The sequence below is a fragment of the Onychostruthus taczanowskii genome, unplaced genomic scaffold, assembly GCF_017590055.1.
Source record: "Onychostruthus taczanowskii isolate IOZ18803 unplaced genomic scaffold, ASM1759005v1 scaffold10, whole genome shotgun sequence".
Classification (NCBI taxonomy): Eukaryota; Metazoa; Chordata; class Aves; order Passeriformes; family Passeridae; genus Onychostruthus; species Onychostruthus taczanowskii.
Window position 1 is genome coordinate 1,839,868 of NW_024496526.1, and position 25,403 is coordinate 1,865,270.

General features: G+C 62.2%; 1 protein-coding gene across 3 annotated transcripts; it reads left to right on the top strand.

Moving 5' to 3' along the window:
* The first annotated feature begins 7,952 nt into the window (after positions 1–7,952).
* SBK1 (SH3 domain binding kinase 1) lies at positions 7,953–24,631 on the top strand. Of its 3 annotated transcripts, none has more exons than XM_041408992.1 (4): positions 7,953–8,772; positions 21,050–21,252; positions 21,337–21,539; positions 22,102–24,631. In XM_041408992.1, the coding sequence occupies exons 1-4, from the start codon at positions 8,711–8,713 to the stop codon at positions 22,882–22,884; spliced, it is 1,251 nt and encodes a 416-aa protein (XP_041264926.1). In that variant the 5' UTR covers positions 7,953–8,710; the 3' UTR covers positions 22,885–24,631. The 3 variants fall into 3 exon arrangements, with proteins under 3 accessions (XP_041264926.1, XP_041264935.1, XP_041264944.1); XM_041409001.1 differs by lacking the exon at positions 7,953–8,772 and adding an exon at positions 14,099–14,143; XM_041409010.1 differs by lacking the exon at positions 7,953–8,772 and adding an exon at positions 15,684–16,192.
* The last annotated feature ends 772 nt before the right edge of the window (positions 24,632–25,403 follow it).

Consider the following 25,403-nt stretch of genomic DNA (forward strand, 5'->3'; position numbering starts at 1 on the left):
GAGATGGCATAGGATGTGGTGGGATTGGAGATGATTGGGATTGGGGAGGGGGATTGGGATTGGAATGGATTGGGGATGGGATGGGATGTGGTGGGATTGGAGATGGGATGGGATTGGGGATAGGATAGGATGGGATGGGATTGGGGTTAGGAATAGGGAGGGGGATGGACCCAGGCCTGGCCCTGATCCTGCAGCTGGAGCCGGAGCTGTCCCTGGATCCAGCCCTGCGCCTCGACCCCCGCCATCCCCCAAGGCTGCCTCCTGGCTCCTGCCCCAGGAAGAGCTCCCAGCGCTCTGGATGTGGCTCCTGGCTTTGTGCCCGTGCAACTAATTAAGTAATTAAGCAATTAAGCAAACCAGGGAGAGGCAAACCCCCCAGCCCTTCCAGCCCTCCCCAGCAAGGACAGCAAAGCTCCATGGCAGGGAATCCTCTGGATGTTCCATGTCCTGGGGTTGCCTCAGCCTGGAGCTCCTTGTGGCCGCTTTTCCATTGCTTTCCATCACTTTTCCATCACTTTTCCACTGCCTGACCTGGCCAGGAGCGAGGACATCCCAGATCATTAATCTGGGGGATTAATGTTAGGAAAACATTAATCACAACATTGAAACCCAGGCCCCAACTGCTGCCCCCCAAAATCAAGGAGCTGGGAACCACTGGTGCTATGAGGGTGTCTGAGTTAGGTTTTATGAGCTTTTGGGATCTATATTACACTTGAGATAGCTTAGCTACTTCAGATGGCATAAAATTAGCAGGATGGCTTTTGTGGTAGTGTTGGAAACAGAAAAGTTTCAATAAAAGGCAAAATAATAAAGTTTTTTACAGAAAACTGAACTAAGGTGAAAAGTTCTTACTCTTAGTAAAACATGTCACAAAAACCATTAGTTTCTTTGTTCTCTTCTTTGTCTAATAAATTACTTTTAAAAAATTTTCACTTTTATCTAATTAGCTATCTTTAAAGTAAAGTTTCTAAAGTCTTATGAAATGTCTTTTTACCTAATTAAAGAAAAAAAAAAACTTTTGAGCCTTTTTTAAAGAAACAAAAGATAATTTTGCTGCTCCATCACCAAAAAACACATTCCTACCCACTGGAACTCCAGACCTGCGAGGCTGATGCAGATCAAAGCATTCCTCATGGCTCCCAAATTCCTGTGGCACCTGCAGCGACGAGAGGTGGCTCAGCTTAAGAGGCTTCAGAGGGGACAACAGCCCTGTGGGGACATTGCAAAGGCTGGCACTTCCCTCAGAGGATTAAACCCCGGGAGGAGGGGGAGTGATCCCTGCGTGGGGCTGGGGCTGGAGCTCGGGGCTGAGCGGCCCCGTGGGTCTCCAGGAGGATTTTCCGTCATGGAGGATTTTATTTTTGCTCTCTCAGCAGAGCACTGAGCCCAGGAGCCCCAGTCCTGCTCGTCCCTGGGGGGAACGCTGCTCCTGGGCCTGGCAAGGGCTGGAACTGCCCAGGGAGGAGCAGCTGAGGAGACACGGCCCAGAGGTGCCCATGGATCCTGGAGGGCACCCCAGGCAGAGCCCCGGCTCCAAACGCTGCCTCGGCGTCACCTCCAACCCTCCCCAACCTCCAAAATGCCCTGCAATGCCTCCAGCCCCTCCAGAGCCCCTCCAATCCCTCCAGAGCCCCTCCAATCCCTCCAAAACTTCTCCAATTCCTTCAAAACCTCTCACTCACCTCCACAACCCCTTCACCCTCTCCAAAACTTCTCTAACCCCTCCAAAACCTGTCCATCTCACCCAAAACCTCCACAACCCCTCTAACCCCTCCAAAGCTTCTCCAATTCCTTCAAAACCTCTCCATCACCCCCAAAACCTCTCCAACCCCTCCAAAACCTCCCCTTCACCTCCAAAACCTCTCAATCATCTCCAAAACCTCCCCATCACCCCCAAAACCTCTCCAACCCCTCCAAAACCTCCCCTTCACCTCCAAAACCTCTCAATCATCTCCAAAACCTCCCCATCACCCCCAAAACCTCTCCAACCCCTCCAAAACCTCCCCATCACCTCCAAAACCTCTCCAACACCTCCTCAGCCCTTCCAACACTCCCAGAACCTCTCCATCACCTTCAGAACCTCTCCAAAACCCCTGCAACCTCCCCAAAATCTCTCCGACCTCTTCAAAACTTCTCCAGCATTTTCAAACCCCTCCGAACTCTCCAAAATCTCTCCAATGTCTCCAGTACCTCTGCAAATTCTCTCTGATATTTTCAACCCCTCCATGCCTCCAAAACTTCTCTGACTCCCCCAAAACTCTCCAATGCCCTCAAAATGTCTCTGATATCTCCAAAACTCCTTCAAGACCTTCAAAACCCCTGGAGCACCTGCAAAACCCCTCCAGCCTTCCCCAAATCTCTCCAACATCTCTAAAACCTCACTGAAATGTGCCAAGTCCCTCCAACACCCTCTAAAATCTCCCACCTTCAAAATCCCTCAAACACCTCCCAATATCTCCCTGCATTTCCAAAATATCTTCAGCATCTCCAAAGCTTCTTCAGCACGTCCAAACTTCTGAAAAATTCCCCCAAAATCTTCTGTTGCCTCCAAAACTCCTCCAACACCTTCAAACCCCTGTGACTCCTCCAGAATTTTTGATAAACTCTTCCAAAACCCCTCTGAAAGCTCCAAAACACCTGCAACCTCTCCAAACCCTCTTCAACATTCCCAACACCTCCAAAACCCCTCCAGCACCTCCAAAACCACTCCAAAATCCCCAAAACTCCTCCAAAACCCTTCCAAACACCACTCCAGCATCTCCAGAACCTCTCCAAAATCTCTGCAATATTTCCTTCCCCATCAAAACACTCCGATGCCTCCAAAACCTCTCCAACACTCCAAAATCTCTCCAACACCTCCAAATCCTCTCCAACACCTCCAGAACTCCTCTGACACCTCCAAACCCCCTCCAAAACTTCCCCAATGTTCCCAGCACCACCAAAACCTCTCCCACACTTCCAAAGCCATTACAACACCTCCAAAATCTCCCTAACACCTCCAAAGCTCCTCTGCCTGCTCCAAACCCACTCCAAGAGCTGTGCACCCCCCGGCTTAGCCGAGGGTGTCCCCTCCGTGTGGGGCTGGAGCTGGCCCCTCGGCAGGGCTCCCATGGGATGCGCAGCTGGGCGGGCTCGTTGCCATGGCGATCATTAAAGGATAATCCCATTACCAGCGTTTGTCATCCCGGCAGGGCTGTGTGGACACGTGCTCTGAGGAGCTGGGGACAGCAGGGACAGGGATCTCCCGAGCCTCCCCAGCCAGGGACCTGCTGCTCCCACCGCCGTGGAGTGGGGATGGGCTTTTTGGGGTCCCTGAAAGAGAAGCAGCTCAGATGCCTGGGATGAGGAGGGAGGGAGGGAGCAGCTGATGGGAACCTAAAGAAGGAACCTCCTGCCAATCTCCTGCATCCCTACAGGGAGACTTCTCTATCCCATGTGTCCCTGCAAAGGCCAAGGATGTGGAACAGGGATGTGAGGCTGACTTTTGCAAGCCTTTGATTTAGAAACATCTGTCCCAAGGTAAAGGAATCATAAGGCATGGAAAGGTTTGGGTTCAAGGTACATTAAAACTCATCTCCTTCCACCCCCCTACCACAGGCAGGGACAGCTCCCACTATCCCAGGGTGCTCCAAGCCCTGTCCAGCCTGGCCTTGGGCACTGCCAGGGATCCAGGGGCAGCCACAGCTGCTCTGGGCACCCTGTGCCAGGGCCTGCCCACCCTCACAGGGAACAATTCCTTCCCAATATCCCATCCAGCCCTGCCCTCTGGCAGGGGGAAGCCATTCCCTGTGTCCTGGCTCTCTAGGCCCTTATTAAAGGTCTGTGTCCATCTTCCTTCCAGGCCCCCTTTAGACACATCCAGGTGTCCCTGGTGTCCTTGGTCTCACACAGGAAACCCCAGGGCTCACATGGCCCTGTCAGGGACCTCCTGTTGTTGTTGATCCAAGAAAAGACAAGGTGGGAATTCCCCATCAGCCTCCAGCATCACTGGAGCATGAGGAGGAGCCTGTCCTGGGAATGCAGCCATGCCAGGCCCCAGGCCTGCTTTTCCCATTGTTGGAAGCACCATTTCTCCAAGAAAATGAGCAGCCGCCCAAACCAGTGACTGTACCAGCCCTCACTTCAATGTGGGGCTCTTCCATCCCTGAAGAGGGAGCAGCAGGGCTTGGACTGCACCTGGACCTGCCCCCAGGCTGGAGAAGCCATCCACCTTCTTTCTGAATTTATTTGCTAACTTTATGTTTTAAAAACACAGAAGGAATTGAAATGCCATGGAGCTGAACAGCTGTTCGGGGAGATGAAGGGAACAGGATTTGTGAAAATAATTTGTTACCACATGGTTTATCTCTCAATTTTTATTGCAAGCAGCCACTGAAATGCCTGTTCTCCAAGCCTCCTGCACTGCTCCAGCCTTGATTCCAGCCCCTTCAATCCTACGTTCAAATACTCATCTCATTTAATTGCTCTGTTCCCATTTTGCAGCGTTTGGGTTTTGCCCTCAGGGTGAGTCTGAGCCTCACACAGCTGGCTGTGCTTCCCCTCACATCCCTCCCCTCTGCTCCCATCTCCTTTATTGTTCCTGCCACAAACCGAGCTGCAGCTCATTGGGAATGAAACGGAGAAATGAGCATTTTACTGCCCTGCCACCTCATGCAAAGCGATTTGATGAAAAGGGTTAAACTGTGTTTTATAAGTCCAATCAAGCAGCCTGGAAAAGTTTTGTCCACAAAGCCCCACGGCTCCCCATGGCTCCCAAGTTCCTTGGCAAGGAATTTGCTTATTTAGCAAGCAGTAAAAACCCAGCAGGTAAAAATTCCTGAGTCCAAATTCCTGAGGAAAGTACAGAAGTGGATAATTAATGACATGAACCCAGCAGAGCCTGGGGACAGGGAGCTGTTCCCTGGGATGGGGCTGGGTCCTGCTGGGGTGTCCCAGGGGTGCAGGGTGCTCAGCTGGGCACACTGCTCGGGGTGGCCGTGGTGGCTGAGGGACCTCTGTGGCTTTGTGGCCACTGCTGGTCCTGGCCAGGTGCTCCTGCCATTCATCTGGGACTGTTCTGGGCTTCTGGCACTGATCCCACCCCTGGGAATGGCTTCCCAATGCCCTCTGGAGGGTGGCTGCTCCCAGCCTGGGGCTGAACAAGCCCACGGGGACTGGGCAGGTCCCCAAAGGACTCTTGGAGGGGAGCACAGCAAACCCAGCTCCAGCCAGGTTTTGTGGGTCTGATGGCTGGAGAGTATTGAAAGAGAGCCCTGGAAATTCAACCCAGCCCTCCCAGCAGCTCCAGAGGCAAGGAGCAGCTGGAACCAGGGCACGTCTCTCCCTCTGCTCTCTTGCAGGTGGGGAGAAAGGACTCGTTCAGGCTGTGGCTTCTTTTGAACCTACACCAAGTTCAGTCTGTCCCAGCCTTCTTCCCTGATCTCAAATCCACCCAGACAGCACAGCAGGGGGTCCTGAGCTGCCCTTCTGTCCCTCTCCCTGCTCTCAGCATCCCACGGCTCTGGGGGACACCATGCCTTGATCTGAAAAGCCAGGAAGGCAGGAGCCTCCCCTAACATGGAAAATGTAAACCCCCTCCCTCTGAATTATTGTAATTTTGAAATTAAGAGGCTCTTGGTCAAAGATATGGGAGTAGCAGTAACAGTTCTTTACTAGGAAAATTAAAAATACAAATGCAATAGTCCAAAAAAAGAAAACAAACCACTGCCAGAGTCAGAACATGCCCTGTCCCCCTATGTGTCAGGATGGTGGCACAGTCCCATCCCAGGGGGGCTCAGCCCTCCTGCAGTGCCAGCTGTGCTTCTGCTGGAGCAGGGATCCTGCACAAGGCTGGAGTTTTCCTCTGGAGCTCCAGGGCTGCTGGAGATGGGCCTGCTCTCCCTCTGGGAATGCAGTGGGCAAAGGCTGCTGTGCTGTTCCAGGCTCAGATTGTATCCAGGTAGGAATGCTTGGCTCCTCCCCTGGGCGGAGCATCTCCCCATGGGATGCTGGAATTTGATCAGCCCAGCAGGGACACTCAGTGGCCATGGACAGCAGAGATCTCCTGGAGGGAGGATGGGCTGTGGGAGAGATAAAGAAAACTGCCCCATGAAGAGCAGAGAACTGCCCAGCTCTGACAGCTGGGAACAGAATCCACCCCCCAGCCACACCTTCCAACTCAGGACACACCAGCAGAGCTGCAGGTGGTGCTGGAGAGGGATGATGGAACCTGGGTTCCCATGGGCAGGGTCTCATCCTGAGGGTCTGTCCCTCACCAGGAGCTCCTGTGGGGCTCCACCAGCAGCCACACAGATTTGTGACTGGCCCCTTGGTCCAACATTGTGGTGGATTTTATTTTGTGAGGCAGGAGTGTCCTGTAAGCCAAGAGGGGTGTCCTCTTTTTCCAGGAAGCAGAGGGTACAGGGGGAAGCCATGAGACACTGGGCACTCTCATCCTCTTCCTTTTTTCTCCAGGTTTCTGCTCCACTCTGCTCAGCCCATTATCTAAGGCATTAAACTTTAACATTTTTGTTGCTCCTGCAGCATGTTCCTGGTGAGTGGGTGCCTGGGTGGATGCCAGGCCCTGGCACCAGGGGACCAGGGGGCCTGGGGACCTGATCCCATGCACTCCCCCAGTGCTGCCTGGGGGATGCTGGTGCTGCTTCTCCCAACACCCAAGGACCAGCATGGACAGAGGGTCTTTGCAAACACCCTGCACAGCCCCAGGGGAGCCAGGCTGGCAGAGCTGGGGGTGCTCCCCCGGAGGGGAGAAGGCTCGAGGGACACCTCAGAGCCCCTTGCAGGGCCTAAAGGGGCTCCAGGAGAGCTGGAGAGGGACTGGGGACAAGGCATGGAGGGGCAGGACACAGGGAATGGCTTCCCACTGCCAGAGAGCAGGGATGGATGGGATATTGGGAAGGAATTGTTCCCTGTGAGGGGGGGCAGGCCCTGGCACAGGGTGCCCAGAGCAGTTGTGGCTGCCCCGGGATCCCTGGCAGTGCCCAAGGCCAGGCTGGATGGGGCTTGGAGCAGCCTGGGACAGTGGAAGGTGTCCCTGCCATGGCAGGGGCTGGGGTAGGAGGAGACAAGCTTTTAAGTTTCTTCCAACCCAAACCATTCTGAGATTCCAAGATTCTGTGAGACAAAATTGGGATCATCAGAGTCTCCTGGGAGGACAGGGCCCAGAGTAGCACAGCCAGGAGCTTTCTGGCCATGAGGAATTCAAAAGCCATCGATTTCTGCCATTAGCAGGGGTGTGGCTGGAGCAGACGCCACAGGCAGAGCCACTCACTGAATAATTCAGGGAGAGATGACGAAGCCCAAGGCCAGGCTGGGGAAGCCTCTTCCTGTTCTCCTGCTCACCTTCCCAAGGACGTGGCTTTTGCTCCTGGCCCAGGACACTGGGTACAGGCTGGGGCCAACAAGGATTCGGTCCCAAGGACCTGGGGGACGCGTGTTGGTCCCAAAGGATGGGGAACAGCGACACATCAGGGCTGTGTGACTTTGGGGGTCCTGACCCAGCCTGGCCTGGTGTATCCCCATGGAACAGCTGGACACTGCCCACAGCATCGGTCCATTTTGGGACAGGGACACTCATGTGGGGGCAAAGGGACACAGGGCAGGAACACTCATCAGGGGACACAGGGGCACTCATCAGGGGGCAAAGGGACACTGCAGTGGGGCAGGGACACCCCTCAGCAGGCACCCTGGGGCTCCCGTGCTGTGCCCTGTCCCACCGTGCCCATGCAGGGGGAACACCCAGGGGCGGCTCCCAAGGGCACCTCTGCCACCGCCAGCAGGCACGGGCCACCCACGAGCACCGGGGCTAAGAGATTTCCCCCTGCTTGTGCCACGTCCCCCGTGCCAGGGCTGGCCAGAGCCTGGGGATGTCGGGGGGACACAGCACGGGCTCCCCAGTGGCCCGCGGTGCCCCGGGCGGGCGGGCTGGGTTTGCCCGGTCTCAGCCCGTGCTGGCGAGCCCGGAGGCAGCAGCGGGCACCGGGAGAGGGCGGCTGGAGCACGGGCAGACGGCATTGGAGGAGTTAATTTCCAGCCTCGCCGCGGGAGTCGGGAGCTATTAATACCCGCACGCTGCTTTAGCTGTCAGAGCGAGCGGCTGCTGTGCCGGTGAGACGAGCCCCGCGGAGCCGCCGCTCCACGACGGCACAACTTTCCCCCTCCGTCGGTGTGTTCGGCTGCCGGGCCCTGCCGGACCCTTCCAGACCCTTCCAGACCGCGCTGGGTCCTGTCAGAGCCCGCCGGACCCCACCTGCTGCAGGGGACATTCCCCTCCCCGCGGCACGGCCGCTGTCCGGTGCCGAGGGGCAGCCGCTTCCCGCGGCCTCTGAAGCCCCGCAGGGCTCGGCCGGTGCCTCGGCCCAGCCTGCCGGAGCCCTGGTGCCGCTGATGCCAGCCCAGGTCCCTGCTCGCACCCGCTGAGGCTGGCAGTGCCGCCGGCCGGGCAGCGCCATGGGTGCCGGGGTGGCTCTGGGCATCACCGTGAGGGCGGCGCGGGACGCGGCACAGCCCGGAGCCGCCTCCGTGCCCGGGGAGCGGCCGGTCCCGGCGCTCAGCCCGGCCGTGTGACGGGCTCGCCGGCACCATGGCCCCGGGAGGGCCAGCGTGAGCCTCCGGGCACCGCCGGCACGGCGAGGAAGATGCCAACCCCCCTCCGGCACTGCTCGCCCTGCGGTCGCCCTCGCCCGGGCGCGGTGGCCACCGGACCTGAGCCATGGATTCCTTCTGCTTCGTCTGCTTCCAGAAAGAGGAGCTGCAGCCCCTGCACCTGCACAGGTCAGTGCCAGCCCGGGACAGCCCCGGCGGGGGCACAGCGCTGCTGGGACACGCCGTGAACGCGGGGAGGACACGGCACGGAGCGGGCACCGAGCCGGGCCGTGCCAAACTTTCCTCGGGAGCGGGGGCGTCCTCTCCCGGCAGAGGAGCCCGGAGCCGGTGCTGTGTGTCCTCCCGGGATGTGCTTCCCTGGCAGCAGGGAACCCGCTGGGCATCCCGTGCCGTGCCGTGCCGTGCCGTGTCAGCTCAGCGGTGCTGCTGTGCCCATGGGAGCAGTGGGGCTGTGGGCAGCAGCGTGTGCACCCCAGGGCCTCCCGGAGCCATCCCAGAACCGCCCCCGATCCATCCCGGAGCCGTCCCAGCCGTCCCCGCTCACCTGAGCAGGGCCTGGGCAGTCTCTGCTCCTCCTGCCTGGCCGGGCCCGGGGCCCAGTGCAGGTGGGGGGTCCGCAAGGAGAGCCTCAGGCTCCCCGAGGCTCGTCCCTCTGGGCAGCAGCACCGGCGCTCGCCTCCCCCTTTCCCGAAATCTCCTCTCCCATCGGCGCTGCTGAGCGACAGCCAAGGAGAATGTGCGGAGCCGGAATGAGCCGGGCAGCCGGCAGGATGCGAGGCGCGAGTGCTGGCACATGTTGTGCCCAACTGCTCCTCGGTGGCACTGAGCCACTGCCGGCTCCTGTCCCACGCTGCCGGCCCCGAGCACAGCCACTGCCTGCTCCCTCCAGGCACTGGCTGTCCCCAGCGAGGTCTGGGGGCCCCAGGGCCATCAGCTGGATCAGTCCAGGCAGTCTGGCCTTCCTGATGGGTGGCAGGAAGCTGTGGGGTTTGTTTTGGTGTAAATAATGAGGGTTTGGAGCCTCAGTTCCTGTGAGTCAGTGCCCAGGTGGGGAACAGGGGTCGGGAGGGCCTGGCTGTGGGTGCTGCTGGCCAGGGCCGTGCACAGAACTCCTAGGGCTCCTGTCCCACAGCCCAGCTCAGAGCTGACCAGCGGCACCCAGCCTGTGTCAGGCCACAGGTGGCATGAGCCTGGCATCCTCAGCCAGGCAGGGAGCACCTGGGGTGGCAGTCTGGTGGCCCAGGGTCCCGTGTGGTGGCTGCAGGGACCGCCCCTCCCTGCTCGGGGCACAGCGAGGGATGGACACCCATGGCTTGTGCCAGAGGCTTCTCCCTGTGCTGCCCGGCTTCAAGGTGGGCTGCACTGGGGGTGGGCTGTGTCCCGTTCCTGAGCACCCCCCTGGTTGTCACCAGCTTGTCCCCGGGTCTGTCTCCATCCCACGGGCTCACAGCTGCCATCGCCTGTCACCTCCAGCAGAGCCCCACCGGAGTGGGCTCCCCGGGGTGACAGGAGGTGCTGCCAGAGGTGCTCCCTGCTCTGTCACCGCCCCTGACACTCCCCGACCCTGTCCCCAGTGCCAGGGGCGGTGCTGGGCCCCACGCGTGGGTGCTGTGGCAGTGTGTCTGTCCTCCATGTCTGTCCCCACGTGTTTGCCCCATCATGTTTGTCCCCCCATCATGTTTGTCCCCCCGTGTCTGTTCCCCCATGTCTGTCCTCTCGTGTCTGTCCCCATGTCTTTTCACCTATGTCAGCCCGTGTCTGTTCACGGCGCCCGTCCCCCCGTGTCTCTCCCCCCGTCCCCGCGTGTCCGTCCCCCCGTGCCCGTTCCCGCAGCCTCTAGATGGTGCCAGGAGAACGGGCAGCGAGCGGAGGCGGCGGCCGGGCGGTGCCGGGTGCTGTGGGGTACCGGGGTACTGGGGGTGCCAGGACGGGCCCCGTGGCTCTGCCCGTGCCCCCAGCTCAGCCCCTCCTTCCCCTCGAAGAAACCCGTTGTGCTTCTTCCGCCCATCCCAAAGAGCCCCTGCGTTCCCGTTCCGTCCCGGTGGCTGAACAGCCGTCACCGTGCTCCGGGGCCAGCGCCATTCCCAAGGTCCCGCCTGCGGCCGGTGCTGCCCCGGCCCGGCCCGGGATCCATCCCTTGGGACGCTGTGTCCGCCGCGCTCGGTCCCTCGCAGCCCCGGGAGCACGGGACGGGCTCCGGGCCGGGGCAGCCCCCCGAGGGTCGGACCCCCTGGCAGGGGCTCGGCGTGTGCCCATCACCGCCGGGGCTGTCCCACGGCTCCGGGCCGCGGCCCCTCCCTGACCTTGAGGGCAGCCCCCGGGAATCCCCCCGGCTGTCACCGCCTGGGGTGGCAGCTCGCGCACGGGGGGACACCGAGCTGGGGGCTCCGAGCCCTCGCCCCGGGCAGCTCCGGCACCCCTTTCCCCTGGGAATCCCCGTGGGTGGGCTCTGTCCCCAGAGACCGAGGGGACACCCGGCGCCCCCGGCACGGGCGGTGCCCCCGGGCTGGGCGGGGGCTGCTGGCCCCGCGGGCGGGACACCCGGAGCCCCCGGGGGAGCGGGTCCCCCCGCCCGGGCTGCGGCTCCCGGCGTGCTCCGCTCCCGCCTTCCCTCCCTCCTTCCCTCCGCTGCTCCTTCCCAGCATCCCCGCAGCATCCCCGGCAGCTTTGGCTCCTGTCACCGGAGCGCGACAGGCGCGGGTGGCCGTGGGACCCCGGCCCGCGGCCGTGTGGGGCTCAGCCCCTTGGCTCCCGCTCTGGCCGAGCCATGGCGAAGGGACAAGCGACCTTCACGCTAAATTCCGAGGGGATTCGGCACGCTGGGAATATTTTGGGCTTTCCAGGTCATTTCCCGCTGCCCACCCTGTCCAAGCACATCCCACGGTGTGCACGAGCCGGATGTTCCCTTTCCGAGCATAAATCCCAGGGGCACTCGTGGTCCCTTGGGGAGGCGGGGGCTCTTCGCACGGTTTGGGATTGCACGAGGTGATAAACATGTTTGATCTGGCTCCTTTCATCTCGTTAATCTTAATTAGTTATTAATATTCCGGGAGTGCTTTGAAGGCCACGAGCTCAGTGCGGGCGCTCCCTGGTACAACTGGTGTTACTATGGCTCAGTGTGCGTGTCACCCATGTGCCACCGAGGGGCAGGGACGCCCCAGAGGGACCTGACTGCTCCCATGGAGCCCCGTGGAACCCCCTGGGGTCACATGGAGCCCTGCTGAGTCCCACTGAGCCCCACACAGCCCCGCTGAGCCCCATGGAGCCCACAGAGCTCCACAGAGCCCCGTGGAGTCCCAGAGAGCCCCACGGAGTCCCAAAGAGCTCTGCTGAGCCCTGCAAAGTCCCATGAGGACCTGCTGAATCCCGTGGGGTCCCACAAAGCCCTGCCAAGCCCCACAGAGTCCCACGGCATGCCACGAAGCCCTGCCAGGCCCAGCTGGTCGCAGTGCCAGCTCAGCCCCTGTGTACCCAGGGCACAGCACCAGGATGGTGACACTGGGGGCTGACCCACGTGTGGGGCGTGTGACAGTGTCCCTGCAGCCTCCCCGCGGTCCCCGGGCTGGCTCCCCGGGCACCGGCACCTCCCGCCTGACCTAGAAACAGCCCCGAGCTATAAATAGGGAGAGAGCTGACAGAGAGCTCGGAGGAGCCGCGAGCGGGAGGCTGCGGAGCCAGGACGGCACCGCAAGGACAGGCAGGGGACACGGGGGGAGAGGGGCGAGGCTGGAGCCACCCCATCCCTAGCGGCCCATGGAGGGGGCGGGCGGCTGCGCCCGTGTGCTGCTGCGGTGACACCGAGCGCAGCCCAGCTCTGCCCATCTCCCCGCTTTCCCTCTTTCCCGCACCTCCACTGCTCAGAGACTCTCCTGCCCCGTGCCAGCCCCGTGCCAGCCCCGCAGCGGCCGCTCCGAGCAGCGCCAGCCCGCACCCAGCCCAGCCCGGCTGGCCGGGCACTGCGCTCCGGCATTTCTCCTCCCAGCGCCGTTCCGATGCCTCCACCCCGCTGGGAATCACCCACCCTTGGAGCGTCCCAGCCGCAGGAGCCGGGAGCTGTGGCAGGACCCGAGCGGAGGGGGATGGAGGGAGCGGCCCCGGGAGCCGCAGCCGCCCCCGCCGCCCTGCCCGGGGCTGGCCGTGCCCGTGCGCAGCTGCCGGGCGGGAAGAGGGTGACAGTGGCACAAATTAAAGCAGAGTGTGATTCAGCCTCTTGCCTTAAAGTCATTCATGAAAAGCCTTAATTGCTCTGCATCCTCAGCGCGAGCGGAGCGGAGCCATCCGTGAGTCAGAGCCGATGGCTCCCCGGCCCTCCCCGCTCCCTGCGGCCTCGGGGGGCAGTGGCACGGCTCGGTCCAGCGGGGGGCACAGCTGATGTGTGGGAACAGTCCTTGTCCCCCTCGGAGGTGGGGCAGCCCCACCTCTGTGGGTCCCTTTAAAGTGACAGTGCAGGAGCCAAGGGACCTGGCACCCAGCCGAGAGACACGGAAGTGCCAAAGCAAATCCTGGCCGGTGTTAAACATCCCTGCTTGGCCTTGGTGGGCACAGAAGGAAATCCGGGAAGATGAAGTGTGTGCAGGGATGCTCCAAGAGGGAGCACAGTGCCAACCCCTCGCCTTCCTCCTGGAAAGCTGTCACTGTCCCCCAGGCTGGGGGTGCCTGGGAGCTCCTGGTGCCCAGCTCCGGCATCACTTGCTGAAAGTGTTGCCAAATTTAAGGCACCTGAAGGGAAGCCCCCGTGATATGCTTGCCTCATCTGGCATTCCCTGGGTTGGCCTGAACGTTCCCACCATTCATGAGCCACAGGGGAAGCCACATGTCCTGCACACATTGAGGAGCAGCATTTTTGGGGGCTGTCTGTGCCATGGTGGGCATCACCTGTGCCATGGTGGCTCATGTTGCCCAGAGAAGCTGTGGCCACCCCATCCCTGGAGCTGTCCAAGGCCCTGTTGGATGGGGCTTGGAGCAGCGTGGAAGGGGTCCCATGGCAGGAGTTGGAACGAGATGATCCTGAAGGTCCCTTCTAACCCAAACCATTCCCTGACCCAGGGTGGGCATCACCCACCTACGGGGGCATCACCTGTGCCAAAAGAGAGGGAACAGAGTCTGGGAGGGCTCAAGGACAGCAGGGCCCAGGGAAGCAGGACATGGTCCTGTGCTGGTGACCCCCGGATCAGCCTCGGGTGGGGTCGGGTGTGAAGCCGCCCCCTGCGGAGCACCGCTCCCATCCCCATTGTCCCCAGCTCCGCGCTCTGCTCCGAGCCGAGCCCGCGGTACCGGAGCTCCGCACCCGGCGGGGAGGGGGCGGCTCAGCCCCGACCCCCCTTTCCCGGGCTGCTCCCGCACCGACTCCCCCCGGCTACATCGGGGGGCGGGGACAGGCAGCGCCCCGCATCGCGCATCGCTCATTCCGCATCCCCCCATCCCCGCGGGGCCGGCGGCGGAGCCCCCCCGCGCCTCCCGCTCCTCCCGCTCCGCGCTCCCTCCCCGGGGCGGCGCCGCTCCCGCCGGGGACGGGGCGCGGCGGCGGCTCGCCCCTCCGGTAAGGCGGCGGTGCGGGGATGGGGCGCGGGCACGGGGGTGCGGGGATGAGGATACGGGGATGGGGGTACGGAGATGGGGGTGCGGGGGGCGCTGCCCGCCCGGTACCGAGGCCGCCCTTTGTTTGCCCGCACGGCGCGGGGAGGGGACAAACCCCCATCCCGGTACAACCGGCGCTCCGGGATGAATGGAGCGGGGTGGGCACCGCGCGGTGCGGGCGCTGCCCCCGGGATCGGTCGCCCCCCCCGCCCCGGGTCCCTCCTGCGGCCGGTGGCACCTGCGCCCCGGGCGGCCCCGGTACGGCGGGGGGGCGAGGGGGAGGGACGGGGACGGAGGGGCGTGAGTGACACCGAGCGGTGCTGGGGCCGCGGGGCTGGTCCCCGGGGGCTCCCGGCGGGTTTGGGGTGTCTGGAAGGGTGCACTGAGCTGGAAGGCAGCTGGGAACAGGGGAAGGGGAGAGCAGGGAGAGGCGGCCTCGGGGGCAGCTCAGGCCGTGTCCCCTGGTGTCCCCTCATTGTGTCCCCTTGTGTACCCTCACCACCTCCCCATCTCATCTCCCCTTGTTTCCCCTCATGTTCCCTCACCTCCCCTTGTTTTCGCTGACCAGCTTCCTGTCTTCCCTGTTACCTCCCCTCATGTCCCCTCATGTCCTCTTGCCACCTCCCCTCATGCCCCGTCCATCATCTCCCCTCCTTTCCCCTCATTGTCTCCCCTCATTGTGTCCTCTCTTGTCCCCTCATCATCTCCCCGTGTCATCTCCTCTCGTCATCTCGCCTTATCTCCCCTCGCATCCCTTCACCACGTCCCCTGCTGTCTCCTTGTGTCCCCTCACCACCTCCCCTAGCTCCCCTTTCACCTGCCCTGCTGTCCCCGGGCCGCGGGGCTGGCCTCCATCCCCCCCCGGCGTCTCCCCGGCCGCAGCGGGGAAGGGGGAGCGTGACCCACTTTCCTCCCGGTCCGGCCTCGCTGCCGCCGTGGCCGCGGGCGGGCGACGCCAGCCGGGAGCCCCGGCACAGCTCGGGGACCGGGGACAGGGCGGCCCGGCCTCGGCACCCCTTTGTCCGGGACCCACGGGGCGGCAGCGGTCAGAGCTGGCTGTCCGTGTGCCAAGCCCCCGCGCTGCCCGGTGTCACCGTGTCACCGCGCCCTGCCCGGGCTGCCGCGGGAGGGGACCACGGCAGAGGTGTGCGCATCCTCCTTCACCGGAGCATCCCGGCCGGCGGCAGGCTGAGCTGAGGGCACACAAAGCGCCCTGGAGCGGAGTCAGGGCTGGGTTTTGTGGCCGAGGGAAGTGTCCCTGTTGTCGCCAGGAGCGAGCGGGGCCGAGGGCCGGCTGGCCCTGCCGTGGGGTCGGGCAGGTGCCGCTCGGGGCGTTTGTCTTTGCAGATCCCAACCGTGCGGTGCTGTCGGCGCTGGCGGAAGAGTTTTTGGGAGGGAGATGATGACAGGCTGATGAAACCAATCAAACAATGAAGTAATCATAAGTCCCCGGTGCTGGCGGCGAAGGCGGGAGGAGCTGCAGGCTGGAGGAGCTGAGGTCCTAAGGAAGCCATCCTGCCCGGCAGCAAAAACCCCACGAGGCCAGAAGCGCTGAAAAGCAGCCAAGGTCCTGTCATCGGGGCCGATGGACAGAGACGGCCCCGTGTGCAGGAGGGCAGGGAAAATCAGGCTGGCAGCTCCGGGAGAGCAGTGCGGAGGGCGCAGGAGACGGTGGCAGGAAGGAGGAGCGGTGGCTCCCCGGGGAGCCGGCGGAGGAGAGAGTACTGGCACGGCTTGGTTTGCTCTTCCCGAATCGGTCTGTGAAACCTGAATCCTGGGACCAAAGGCAGAGGAAGCTTGTCACAGGCTGCTGGCCAGGATGGGAGATGGTTCCTGCAGCGAGGGACACCACGGATGGCTGTGACAGGGCCTGACCTGCCCTGCATCTGGAACATCTGCACTGGGAGAGCAGCTCCTGCCACTGGGAGCCCGTGCCTGGCTGGGCGTTCATTGGCTTTGCCGAAGAGAATCCTGCTGCCAGGCAGGCTGCTCTGCTCTGGGCAAGGAGCTGGTATGAGAATTGCTGGATCACCTGGAGTTTGGTGCCTGGCTGGGGCACTGGGGGGTCCCAGTAGCTGCAGGTTCCTCGGTGCAGGTTTGGGGCTGGTTCCCGTGGTGTCCACGGTGCTCCAGCCTCTCCCGGAGCTGTCCCGCTGCTCTGGAGCCAGTGCACATGGAGATCCCTGCTCCTCCTGGGCTGAGGGATGATGGCAGAGAGGCTGTCCCCAAACCACTGCCAGCAGCCAATGTCCCCATGCTGCGTGTGACCTCCCGGACGCACTTGGCTTGTCCTGAGAGGCTTTGCATGGCCCTGGGGTGGCACATGGATGCAGGAACCCTTTCCCTGTGGCTGTTCTGCTGCTTTGGGTGAGGTGGGAGGTGGTGGCCGGCCTGGCTGGAGGCTGCCTGGCCCTGGTGGGTGCCCTGGTGGCTCCAAGCCCCGCTGAGATTCCTGTCCTGCCCCCGCAGCCACGTTGTCCCCGTTAGGCCAAGGTGCCTTTGCGAGCCCTCCCTGGGCTCCAGCGTGCCACAGCCCCCGGGAAGCACAGCTCATATCTGGTGTGCGGGTCCCAGGGGCACGGAGAAGAGGAGAGGATGTCCCTGGAACGGGGTCAGGCAGGAATGGAGGTGTCAGGGGCTGGAAATCCAGTGGGGCTCCGGGAGGCAGCGGCTCAGCGTGGGGCACGGCCAAAGCACCGCTGGCCCCTCGTTCCAGTGACACCAGGGTGGTGCTGGCATGTGGAGAGCTGGGAGAGGGGATGGCTCTGGCAGGGCCCAGGGTGTGACTTTGCTGGCTCGGTGCATTGTTTAGGGGAAACAGGGCAGGTTTGGAAGCTGGTTGGGTGTGGAGGGAGGGAGATCCCTCCTGAGGGATACCCTGGCCCCCAGCCTGCTGGGCTTGGATGGGAGTTGGTGTTACCTGCTCATAACTGAGGGTTTGGGGATGGGAAACAGGGAAATCAAATCTCTGCCAAGTGCAGGGACAGAGCAGTGTGGGCCTCTGCCCATCCCACTGCTGCATTTCACATTTCTCCCCTCTTTAAAGAGGAATCTGGGTTTTGCAGAGCCCCTGCCCTGCATAGATTTTCCCTTCATCGAGTCCCAGCCCCCAGTGCTCAACCGTGCATCAGGCTCAGCCCAAACCCTTTTCTTGTAACCTCCCTCAATAACTGGGTTGTTTTTCTGACAGTCTCTGATGTGGCCAGAGGGATTTTTTTCCCCCTTTCCCTCTTAATTTCCAAGCAGCCGCTGCTCCAGCAGCCTTCTCTGCGGGAGCCTGGGGCAACTCTCCCGGGCGGCCTCTGCTCCTCTCAATGAGCTCCTAATGAGTTTGCAATTAGTTATCGGCAGAGCCGATGTGCCCAGGGCTGGGCGTGCGGCGGAGCGGGATGTGCAGCGGGATCCAGAGCAGGGCAAAGCATCCCCCGGCAGGGAACAGCGCTGGGGCAGGACTGTCGGTGCCAGCCTCGGCTGCTGGCAGGATGCTGTGGCTGTGCCATAATGTCCTTCCGGGATGTGCTCCACGGTGCTGGGGATGGAGCCGGGAGGTTGGGGAAGAGGAGCGGCAGCTGCCGACGGGAGACGAGTGGCTGCCTATAAATACCTGCCAGGGAGCAAGGAAGAGGTGGGTGGATTATCCTCCTCACTCAATGAGATAAACGGTTCTGAAGCTTAAACACAGAACAATTTTAGTCTGAATAGTAGGAGAAATGGCTCAGGATGCAGAGATGACGGCAGGAACCGCCTGTGGTGAGCGGCAGGTCCCGGGGCCGCGTGGCAGCAGCTTCGCCGCCTCTTTGTCACTCCAGGACCTTGAGCCGTGGGGGGCTTTGCCGGGACTCGGCTGGGATGCTCATCCTTCCTTCTTGCTTGGGAAAGCTCCTTCAGGAACACCTGGAACTGAGCTGGAGAGGGTGTGTTTGTCCCCCTTCGGATGTAGTGCTGACTCCCTTCCAGAGTTTTGGGGCAGGAGAGGAGCTGGGGTGCTGGGAAAGGCCCGATTGTGGCTCTGGATTGACCCAATCTGGTGTGTGGCCGCACAGGTGCGCCTTGGTGGGACTGGCCTGGCTGCAGAAGGATAGGAGACCTTAACCCCGGCCCCTGCCAAGCTGGTGGCATCTCCTGCCACACTGGCACTGCCATCCCTCTGTGCCCCGCTGTTCCCGCATCCCCGCTGTCCCTGGGAGTGCACGGAGCTGGAACGGAGCTCTCGCTGCCTCCTGCCGCCGCCCCGCTTCGCTGCTCACATCAAACCCGACATGCTTCCAAAAGCCTTTCAATTTTTAATGAAAACTTCTGTGTTTACGCTTTCCGTGGCCTCGGCGTGTCGGTGTTTTGGTCGCCGCCGCTGTTTGGCTCCTCCTGGGACCGGAGGTGGCCCCGTGTTCCCGTTAGCCCCGAGCAGGCGGGGCTGCTGTTCGGGGCTGGCCGTGCCACTGCAGCAGGATCCCGGCACATCCCGTCCCTGGCAGCACAGCCCGGTGCCAGCTGTGCCAGCCCATGCCAGCACGCGACCTGACTCGGCGGGATCCCTGCTTCCCGTGGATGCTCCTCTGTTTCTGGCTGGGAAAGAGACACCTGGAAACACCAACAGGCTGAGCCAAGGGGAAAAGCAAACAGCCCTTGACTTGGAGAGCACTTCCACAAGCTGCCAGCCCTCCCTCTCCTCTCTCCCATCCAACCAGCAGGGTTTTTCCTCAAACCCAACCTTCCCGACTTGAATAATTGCATTTTGACGCCGGTTAATTAAGGGACATTGATGAACACAGCCGTAAATCCAAGCGTAGCCAGAATTCTTCATGCAGGATGCTGGGGGCTGTTCTCAGTCCTGCCTCCAGCGAGCTGCTGCTGATCCACCTCCACCTCCAGCACCCAGACACTGAGATGGTGCTCCTCTGCCAGGGGGCCAATGAAACACTATGGAGATGAGCTGCTTCGGAGATCTTATGAGTCAAACTGTTACATTTTTGGAACATCATGATGTTGAAGTTCCTTTTCTATTTTTTCCCCAACTTCCCAGGGAAAAAAATATAACTATAATGAGTGAAGAAGCTGAGCTTTGGTTTGGGATGACAGGCAGCAGGATGGGGGGAAGGAAGGAAGGAAGGAAGGAAGGAAGGAAGGAAGGAAGGAAGGAAGGAAGGAAGGAAGGAAAAGTTGGAGACCTGACTCAGCCTTATTGGGAAGGGGCTGGGAGGATCCCTGTGTGTGAATCTGACCGTGGGGTGGGGTGGCTGTCACAGCCCCTGCATGGGGCTCAGCCCGTGGGCACCACCTGGGCTCTCTCTGCCCATCCTCACCCACCAAGTGCCCTCCCCACATCCCTGGCTGCCCGGGGTTTGGGCTTCTGCAGTGATGGAGTGCTCTGAAGACATCAGAGGAGATGCTGGGGTGGTTTCACTGCTGTGTTGCTGTGGTGGGTGACTCCAAGCTTGGATATTCATGTGGGAATGGTCAGAGTGAGGAGAAAACCATCCCTGGTTTGTTGGGAGTGAGGAATGTTGGTGCTGGTGTCCATGTGCAGCTGGCTGGGCCAGAGAAAACCATCCCTGGTTTGTTGGGAGTGAGGAATGTTGCAGTGTCCATGTGCAGCTGGCTGGGCCGGCCTCTGCTCTGCTTTGGTGAGATCCCACCCGGAATGCTGCATCCAGCTGTTGGTCCCCAGCACAGGAAAGACATGGATATGTTGGAGCAAGTCCAGAGGAGCTACAATGATGATTATTGGGATGGAACACCTCTGCTATGAGGAAAAGCTGAGAGAATTTGGATTGTTCAGAGAAGACTCTGGCGAGACCTTAAAGCCCATTTCAGTGCCTCGAGGGGCTTCAGGAGAACTGCAGAGGAACTTGGGACAAGGGCCTGGAATGAAAGAAGACTCTGGCGAGACCTTAAAGCCCATTTCAGTGCCTCGAGGGGCTTCAGGAGAGCTGCAGAATGGGCCTGGAATGAAAGGCTTCCCACTGCCAGAGGGCAGGGCTGGATGGGATATTGGGAAGGAATTGGGAAGTTCCCTGTCAGGGTGGGCAGGCCCTGGCACAGGGTGCCCAGAGCAGCTGTGGCTGCCTCTGGATCCCTGGCAGTGTCCAAGGCCAGGCTGGATGGGGCTTGGAGCAGCCTGGGACAGTGGAAGGTGTCCCTTCCCATGGAACAAGACTGGCTTTAAGGTCCCTTCCAACCCCAAAGCAGTCTGGGATTCTGGGATTCTCCACACCAGTCTGGCACCCTGGCTGGCGAAGGCCAGGAGTTGGTGCTGATGGATGGTCAGAGATGTGAGGGAGGGATCTGCTGCAGAGCCATTGTGTCCCTCTTGGTGCCAGGGCATGGCCCTGGTTCCACTCTGGAGCTTCCCCAGCTGGGGTGAGGCTCAGCTCTGGAAGGGCTCAGTACTGGAGCAGACAGAGCTGGCTTTTGGGGTGTCCACTGGGGACACAGCAGGAGAGGGGACCCCCAAAGGGCCTTGGCTCCTGTCCTGCAGAGTGGCTGGGAACACAGCAAGCCTGAGAAAATGTGTCTATGTGTGTGTCCCTGCTTGTATCCATGTGTGTCCTTGTCCCTGTCTCTGCCATGCCTGGACTCCTCCCTTTGCCCCAAACATCCACATGGCTGCAGCCCCTGTGGAGGCTGGAGCATCCCCTCCAGCGCCATTGGGTTGGTGGCCCTTGGGGACAGAGGGGTGGCACCCAGTGTGTGCTGCTCAGCACCACCCTGGCAGCCCAATCCCCCTTTTCCATGGCTGGAACTCTGGGGAAGGGACAGGACAGGGTGGGATGGGATGGGATGGGATGGGATGGGATGGGGTGGGATGGGGTGGGATGGGACACAGTGGCCCTGCAGCCCCCACGGAAGCAGTGCCACCTCTGCCTTGCAGCGCAACCATGAGCGCGGGCTCGATTGAGCAGGAGCCGTCGCGCAAGCTGGGCTGCTGCGGGGTGCCCCTCATCACCGAGGACATGCAGTCCCTGGCCATCCGCACCCTCTCGGGCACCGACATCACCAAGCACTATGACCTCATCCGCGAGCTCGGCAAGGGCACCTACGGCAAGGTGGACCTGGTGTCCCACAAAAGCACAGGTGAGGGCAGCGGGGCGTGTGCTGGGAGCGGGGTGCTGGGTCTGTCCCAGCCGAGGGCTCACTCCCGTCCCCTGCCCTCCACAGGCACCAAGATGGCCCTGAAGTTCGTCAACAAGAGCAAGACGAAGCTGAAGAACTTCCTGCGGGAATTCAGCATCACCAACACGCTCTCCTCCAGCCCCTTCATCATCAAGGTCTTTGACGTGGTCTTCGAGACCGAGGACTGCTACGTCTTCGCTCAGGAGTACGCCCCCGGCGGGGACCTCTTTGACATCATCCCGCCTCAGGTGGGACCCCCGGCACCTCCCGTGGGAGCCTCTGTGGGATGTGGGGGCTCAGGGGGTGCTGAGCAAAGCTGCCCCTGTGCTTTGTGCCCATGTGGGAGGGTGCAGGTGCAGGGACTGGGCACCCCCATCTAGGCTGGGCTTGACCACAGGCACCTACAGACAAGTGTGGGACCCATCACCCATCCTCTGGGTGGCCTAAGATTCATCATCCGTCCCTAGGGTGGCCTGAGACCATCACCCTTCTGCTGGGGAAGCTGTGGTTGCCCAATCCCTGGAAGTGTCCAGGGCCAGGCTGGATGGGGCTTGGTGCAACGTGGGCTAGTGGAAGGTGTCCCTGCCCAGGGCAGGGGGTGGAACTGATGATCCTTAAGGTCCCTTCCAACTCAAACCATCCTATGGGGACCCTGAGACTCATCACCCATCTCTTGGGTGGCCCAGGACCCACCACCATCCCCTGCCTCAGAGCACGCAGATAAAATCACCCACGACCATCAGACTATGGAGGTGTGGGTGCCCGGGCTGGGTGGGTCCCCCCAGGGCTGACGCCGTGTCCCCCCCGCAGGTGGGGCTCCCCGAGGAGCTGGTGAAGCGCTGCGTGCAGCAGCTGGGCCTGGCCCTCGACTACATGCACAGCAAGAGCCTGGTGCACCGGGACATCAAACCGGAGAACGTGCTGCTCTTCGACCGCGACTGCCGCCGCGTCAAACTGGCCGACTTCGGCATGACCCGCAAGGTGGGCTGCCGGGTCAAGCGCATCAGCGGCACCATCCCCTACACGGCGCCCGAGGTGTGCCAGGCCGGCCGGGCCGAGGGCTTCGCCGTGGACACCAGCATCGACGTCTGGGCTTTCGGGGTGCTCATCTTCTGCGTGCTCACCGGGAACTTCCCCTGGGAGGCGGCGGTGGCGTCCGACGCCTTCTTCGAGGAGTTTGTGCGGTGGCAGAAGGGGCGGCTGGCGGGGCTGCCCTCGCAGTGGCGGCGGTTCACGGACAGCGCCCTGCGCATGTTCCAGCGCCTGCTGGCCCTCGACCCCGAGAAGCGCTGCCCCGTCAAGGAGGTTTTCTACTTCATCAAGTGCGACCTCATGGCCGAGGTGCGGTGCCGGCCCTCGTACCGCTCCCGCAAGCACGCCAGGGACAAGCTCCCGGCCGGGCCGCACTGCCACGAGGCCAGCGGCTCCTGCACGCCCGCCCCGCTCAAGAGGACCGTCCTGACCGAGGGGAGCGGAGCGCGCGGCCCCGAGCCCGGCGCAGCCGCCCCGGGCACGGCGAGCAGGACAGACGGACGGCAGGACAAGGGCAAGGGGCAGATGGTCCTGGCCACAGCAATAGAGATCTGCGTGTGACGGCGGCGGCTGGCGGCTGCGCGACCCGCCCCGTCCCCCCGCCCCGGGACAGGGATGGGGGAGCACATCGTGGTGGTGGTGGCACGAGCCGGGCCCGGCTTCTGGGTTTCCCAAAGGAAAAAAAAAAAGGAAAAGAATCACGATGGAAGAGGAAAAGGACAGAACTGCTTGCGCTCTGTAGCGCCGAGGATGCCGATCCCCCCGCCCCGCCTGGGCGAGGCCAGCGGCCGGAGCCCGGCCGAGGGCACCGCTCACTGCTGGGGAGGCTGGGGGCACCCACAGCCCTGCCACGGCTGTGCTGCCCCCTTAAGGCTCCCCCGGGGGGCATGGGGAGGGGTCTCCCAGTGCGGGGAGGAAGAGTCGGGGGCAGAGGGCAGCGGGTGACCCAGCGGCTCTGCCCCACCCCGTGCTCGACCCCGCCCGGGGGGCGGGAAGGCCGATGACCCTGCACCGTGGAGGAGGCCTTTGGGGAGGTTTGGGTGGGTGGTGATTTGCCCTCTCCCACTGGTCCCTGCCGCGCTGCTGGGGACTGGGAGGGCATGGGGAGGTGGGTGACGGGGAGCCGGGGGGCTGCCAGCAGCCCCGGACCCCCGGCAGCCCCGGCTGCCTCCCTGCCGTGGGAGGTGCTGGCAGCCATTGATGTAGCAAGTGTCCCTGTCTGTGTGTCATTGTGTGTCCCAGCCGCTGCCACTGGCAGCCCCTGTCCCTGCCCTGCCCCACAGGGCTCAGGCCCCGCCGGAGGGACGGGTCCCCTCTGGCCATGCCGGCCACCCAGCAGCTTGGATGCTCTGCCGTGCCGGCGGCCCCTCTGCAGACCCTCTGTACGCAGGGACTGCAGGAGGTGGCAGCGGCGCAGCCCAGGCTGGCCTGCAGAGCCCGGGAGCAGGGGAGGGAGCTCCGAGCGGCCTCCCGCGGGCCCGCCTGCTTCTCTGTGCTGTCCCCGTCACCCCTCGTTGCTGTCACCCCTTCCCAAACCTGTCACCCTCCCCTGGGGCTGGCGGGGAAGCGGCGGCGGGCTAGACCCTGCCGGGGCTGGCTGCGGCGAGGCAGGGCGTGGTGGCCCCTTAGTGACAAGGTCCTGGGTGTGCGTGGAGGTCACACCTTCCCTCCTGGATTTGGGCACCCAGCAGAGCGGGGAGCTCACCCCACCGCCGCGGTGGGGAAGCTGTGGGGGCACCCCAAGAGCACCCTGCTGTGGTTCGGGCTTCCCTCCCATGGGGCGGGTGCCGTGGGGCAGCCCCTGTGCCCCAATTCCCCACAAAGGGCTATAACGCTTTCCAGCAGCAGCAGCAGCAGTTTACAGAGCAGGGGCCGCCCCCGCCCCCGCCGTGCCCCGTCCCCGGCACCCCCGGGCCCGGCGTTAGACGTAGCATTGCCCCACGTAGAGAGCTAGGCACCGGTTTTACTCCTCTTTGCCTTAGGTCCCTCGATGTCCTCTATCTTTCGTGCAATAATGTAGATAAGGGATCCCGGCCGCCCGGGAGGGCTCGGTGGCACCGCCCGGGGTGTGTCCCAGGGGGTGCCCGGTGTGATTTCTGTCCCCGTCGAGGTCGCTGTGTCCGTAGGTTGTCAGGTTTTTATTTCCAGTTCCCTCAGCTGTCGGGTTTCGGACCTTCTTCCCGTAGGAGAGGCTGTAGTGTCACAGACGTTACCTCAGTTTGTCACTGTTGAAAAGGATTTAAAAAAACCACAACTGAAACCATAAAAAAAATGACAAAATACATAGTTATAAAAGCAACAAAAAATTTCTCAGTGGCGGTGAAGATTTTTTTTTCAGTTATTGACTAAAGGAAGCATGATGCTGCTCGTGCGGGGGTGGGGGGCACGGCCTGTGCCCTGCCGTGGCCTCAGCAGTGGCTGTCCCTCCACTTCCACCCTGTCACCCCGGGAGGGAGGGAAGGGATGTGGGAGCAGCACCGGGGGGCACCTGGGGGTGGGGGGCACCCAGCAGCCCTCGGTGCAGCCCCCACCAAACAGCCAGCGTTGCCGGATGCCAATTGTATTCCAGCCACGTCCGCGGGCTAATTTCAATTTCCTGGTAATTATGCAAATGAATGTGGATTTAATTAAGGGCAGATTTCATTAAAGTCTTCTTGGGGAAATGAGAGCAGGGTGGGGGAGAGCGAGGAGGAGGGGGCGGTGGCAGGGAAGCAGAGATGAAGGCAGCGCCTGCCCCGGAAGATAAACGGCCACAGGGGATGCGGAGGGGCCGGCCGGGATCCTTTGGGAGCGGGGAGGAGGCCGGAGCTGTGTGGGGCACGGCTGGGGCAGCGCCGGGGAAGGATCCTCGGTGCATCCCAGCCCCGCTCCGGGGACCGGGCAGCGAGTCCTGCCCATCCCCTGCTCCAGCAGCGGCGGCTCCCGGCTCCTTCCCTCCCACCAGGGCACGGAAAGCATTGCTCTGACACGTGATTCGTATTTTTCTCTTCCCCGGCTAAAAATACAGATTTGGCCACGCCGAGAGGTCTAGGAAATCAATGTCATTGTCACCAGGCGCTGGCTGGCAGGACTCTCCCCTC